The 2890-nt window shown below is 46.2% G+C and overlaps 1 protein-coding gene across 1 annotated transcript; it reads right to left on the bottom strand.

Moving 5' to 3' along the window:
- Positions 1–629: 629 nt before the first annotated feature.
- Positions 630–2687, bottom strand: LOC141044314 (uncharacterized). Its single transcript, XM_073540713.2, has 2 exons — positions 1698–2687; positions 630–1336 (listed from the first exon to the last, which is right to left on the bottom strand). The coding sequence occupies exon 1, from the start codon at positions 2559–2561 to the stop codon at positions 1890–1892; it is 672 nt and encodes a 223-aa protein (XP_073396814.1). The 5' UTR covers positions 2562–2687; the 3' UTR covers positions 630–1336; positions 1698–1889.
- Positions 2688–2890: the final 203 nt, after the last annotated feature.

Below are 2890 nucleotides of genomic sequence, written 5' to 3'. Positions count from 1 at the left end.
TGCCCGCACATGATCTCGTTCATTGTGAGTTGGATGCAGATCTGATGCAAATCAATCTACTTGGACGAGAGGTCTCATGGAAATCGACCTCGGTGATACAATCCCGCAACTAAACAAAACAACATACAGCAGCGCGTATCGCGGCAATCACAACTCGCATTACGATGTATTTCGAGCTTAATTTGATGGGGAGGAGGTAGTCCTACACATGTAGGGATAAGATTTAGCCTGTTCACGCCAATTAGATTGTGATCAAATCCTACTTAATTGGATGAAGAAAGAAAAACCCTATATCGTTCCAATATATTGATGAATGGAAAACCTACAAGATAGATAGTTGGAAGATTAACTAGCGTCAGCGCGATGGCTATGGTTTGGCCGCATGTACGTCCTCTTGCGTCTCAAGAGATTTCGTTGCAAGGCTGTTCAAACAACATTGACCTTTGCGTTTGTCTCAAGCATGTTTCCGATCATCGCACGCATAGCGTGGGATTTGTACTAGGAGATCAGTCCGTTCCTTGACAGGATTTGTGTTGGGCTAATACTTAGTCCTACACTTGGATACATGTTCTGTGAAACCGCTTCATTTTAGTGAAATGAGGATTCAAAGTGATCTGGAGAATTCATGAAAATCGTCAAATGAGTTGTGTTTCGTTGTTAAAATTGGTCAAATGGAACTATTCTCATATGCTTTCTGCAGCAAGTGCTCTTTGCTTGACACGTCGTTGATGGCAGCTAGCTCTATTGGGTCAATGAATCGATTTGGAGTTGCGGAGGATGCAATCTAATGGCCAACAAATCAAATAGCTTGTATCCTCTATTCAACTAGGAATGTGTCAGAATCTCCTAATTCTGTATTTTATTTAGGGAAATTATGATACATTCCCCTGAAATATGTTGAAATATCAAGAATATCCCTGTATTCTTGGTAATAACAAATCTACCCCACTTTTCTCATAATATCAAATGTACCCTTGAACTTGATAACTTATTACAATTTTTCTTTTTTATGTGCATCTGGGCCCAACCTGCTTGCAGTAGAGAAATTTGCGGGCCTTCTTCCGCACTTTTAAGCAATAATGATGGAGGGTTAGGAGCTTCAACACAGCCCTGTCAATGCCGGCCATTCCGATGGGGCCTCCTCTTGCTTCAGGTGGGCGGAAGCCTATTGCCCAGCTTTGCCACGCCCTCACAATATGCAGGTCCTCCTGCTCCTCCGAAGTTCAGTAGCTCTCCTTGGCCATTACAACCTGCGTAGGATGTGCAGCCGCCCAGAGTGCCTTCCAATTTCGCAGAGTTTCCGTTAGCTCCCCATTCACCGAATTTCCGTCAGTATCTATCACGGATTATTTACACGGGTTATTGCAGATATAAGTTCTCACAGAAAGCATTCAGTCGAGACTAGCAGCAAACAAGATCAAGACCGACAATCGAACTTAAAAGCATCAAGGAAAATTCCAATCCATGGACAAAACAACGGGTTATCAAAATACCAAAAAAAATTGTTTCATAAAGTTTGTGACAGATGAGGCAAATGAGACTCAGTCACAGTGAGTGCTAATTCTACAATATGGTATACTCATCAGATCACCGAGAAATCGCTATACAAGCGCAAAGCTTCAGAGACTGCTTCAAAACTCCAACATCACAATATGTGTCCTTCAACTCCTCAAGTGGACAAAACCCAAGTCATCTACCTCAGGACGAAATGTACAAAATACAGTCCACGAATGTCTCCAAACTCGAGAGCAGGAAATTGAACTGAGATTGGGAAGCAGGCGGAAACACGGGGGTAGACAACAGCAGCGGGATGAGCAAAGATTCGCCGTCCCTTCAAAAGCTGGAAGCAGTAAACAAATGCACCAACGGGCCACTCTACCACTGCAGCCTCAGCTAAGGCAACAACTCCTACAGTTGGGCCCAGAATCCGGCAGTGGCAGGGGTTCTGGCGAGTGCCGCACTCGAAGCAGAGGGGCACAAACGGGCAGCAGTGAAACATCACTGAAGTCATCACTGAAGTCTGTGTTAATCGAAGTCACCGCTTTCTTGGGGCAAATCATGCTCCGCAGCCTGTCGAGCTCATTCGCAGACAGGGCGACCTGGTTGTGGGACTCCTTCCGCCCGGGAGAGAATCCCGCCACTCGAAGTCTCTTGCGGTTGCCATACTTGCGCAACAGGACCACCACTATGTCTGCAATCAGGGCCCGTTTGGAACCATCCATGTTGTGGAAGTAAGCTGACATGGGGTTGCCTTTGGAAATCACCGACCTCGTTGATGGCCGTTGCTGATCTTGGACTTCAACCCTCTTTTCTTTGCGGCCGCACTGTGAGCATAAAAACTCCTTGCACTTTATCTCCGGTCGAAGCGCATTCTTCTGTGGTGGACAAGCTTCTTTGACTTTGGCCTTTGCAGCGTCAGGCTCCTGGCAAGCAGGATCTTCACTGGGTGAAACATCACTGAAGTCATCACTGGGTGAAACATCACTGAAGTCATCACTGAAGTCATCACTGAAGTCTGTGTTAATCGAAGCTGTGCATGTGAGCACTTTCGGAAATTTCATACGCAGTAAGCACACAAGAAAAAAAGGAGGGGATTCATGAGAAACTTCGATTGTGCAGTTTGCCCCACGGTGCTGCTACTAGTTATCTCTCTAATTCATAATCCCATCAGTGAAAGTTAACCATGCCATCGGCTGCATATCGTACTCAGGTTGTAATGGACGAGGGCTACTAAACTTCGGAGGAGCAGGAGGACCTGCATATTGCGAGGGGGTGGCATAGCTGGGCAACAGGCTTCCGCCCGCCCTAAGGAGGAGGAGGCCCCATCGGAATTGCCGACATTGACAGGGTTGTGTTGAAGCTCCTAACCCTCCATCATTACTGCCTAAAA

This window comes from Physcomitrium patens, chromosome 2, assembly GCF_059467195.1.
Source record: "Physcomitrium patens ecotype Gransden chromosome 2, ASM5946719v1, whole genome shotgun sequence".
Lineage (NCBI taxonomy): Eukaryota > Viridiplantae > Streptophyta > Bryopsida > Funariales > Funariaceae > Physcomitrium > Physcomitrium patens.
This window is presented reverse-complemented; position numbering and strand designations above follow the sequence as displayed.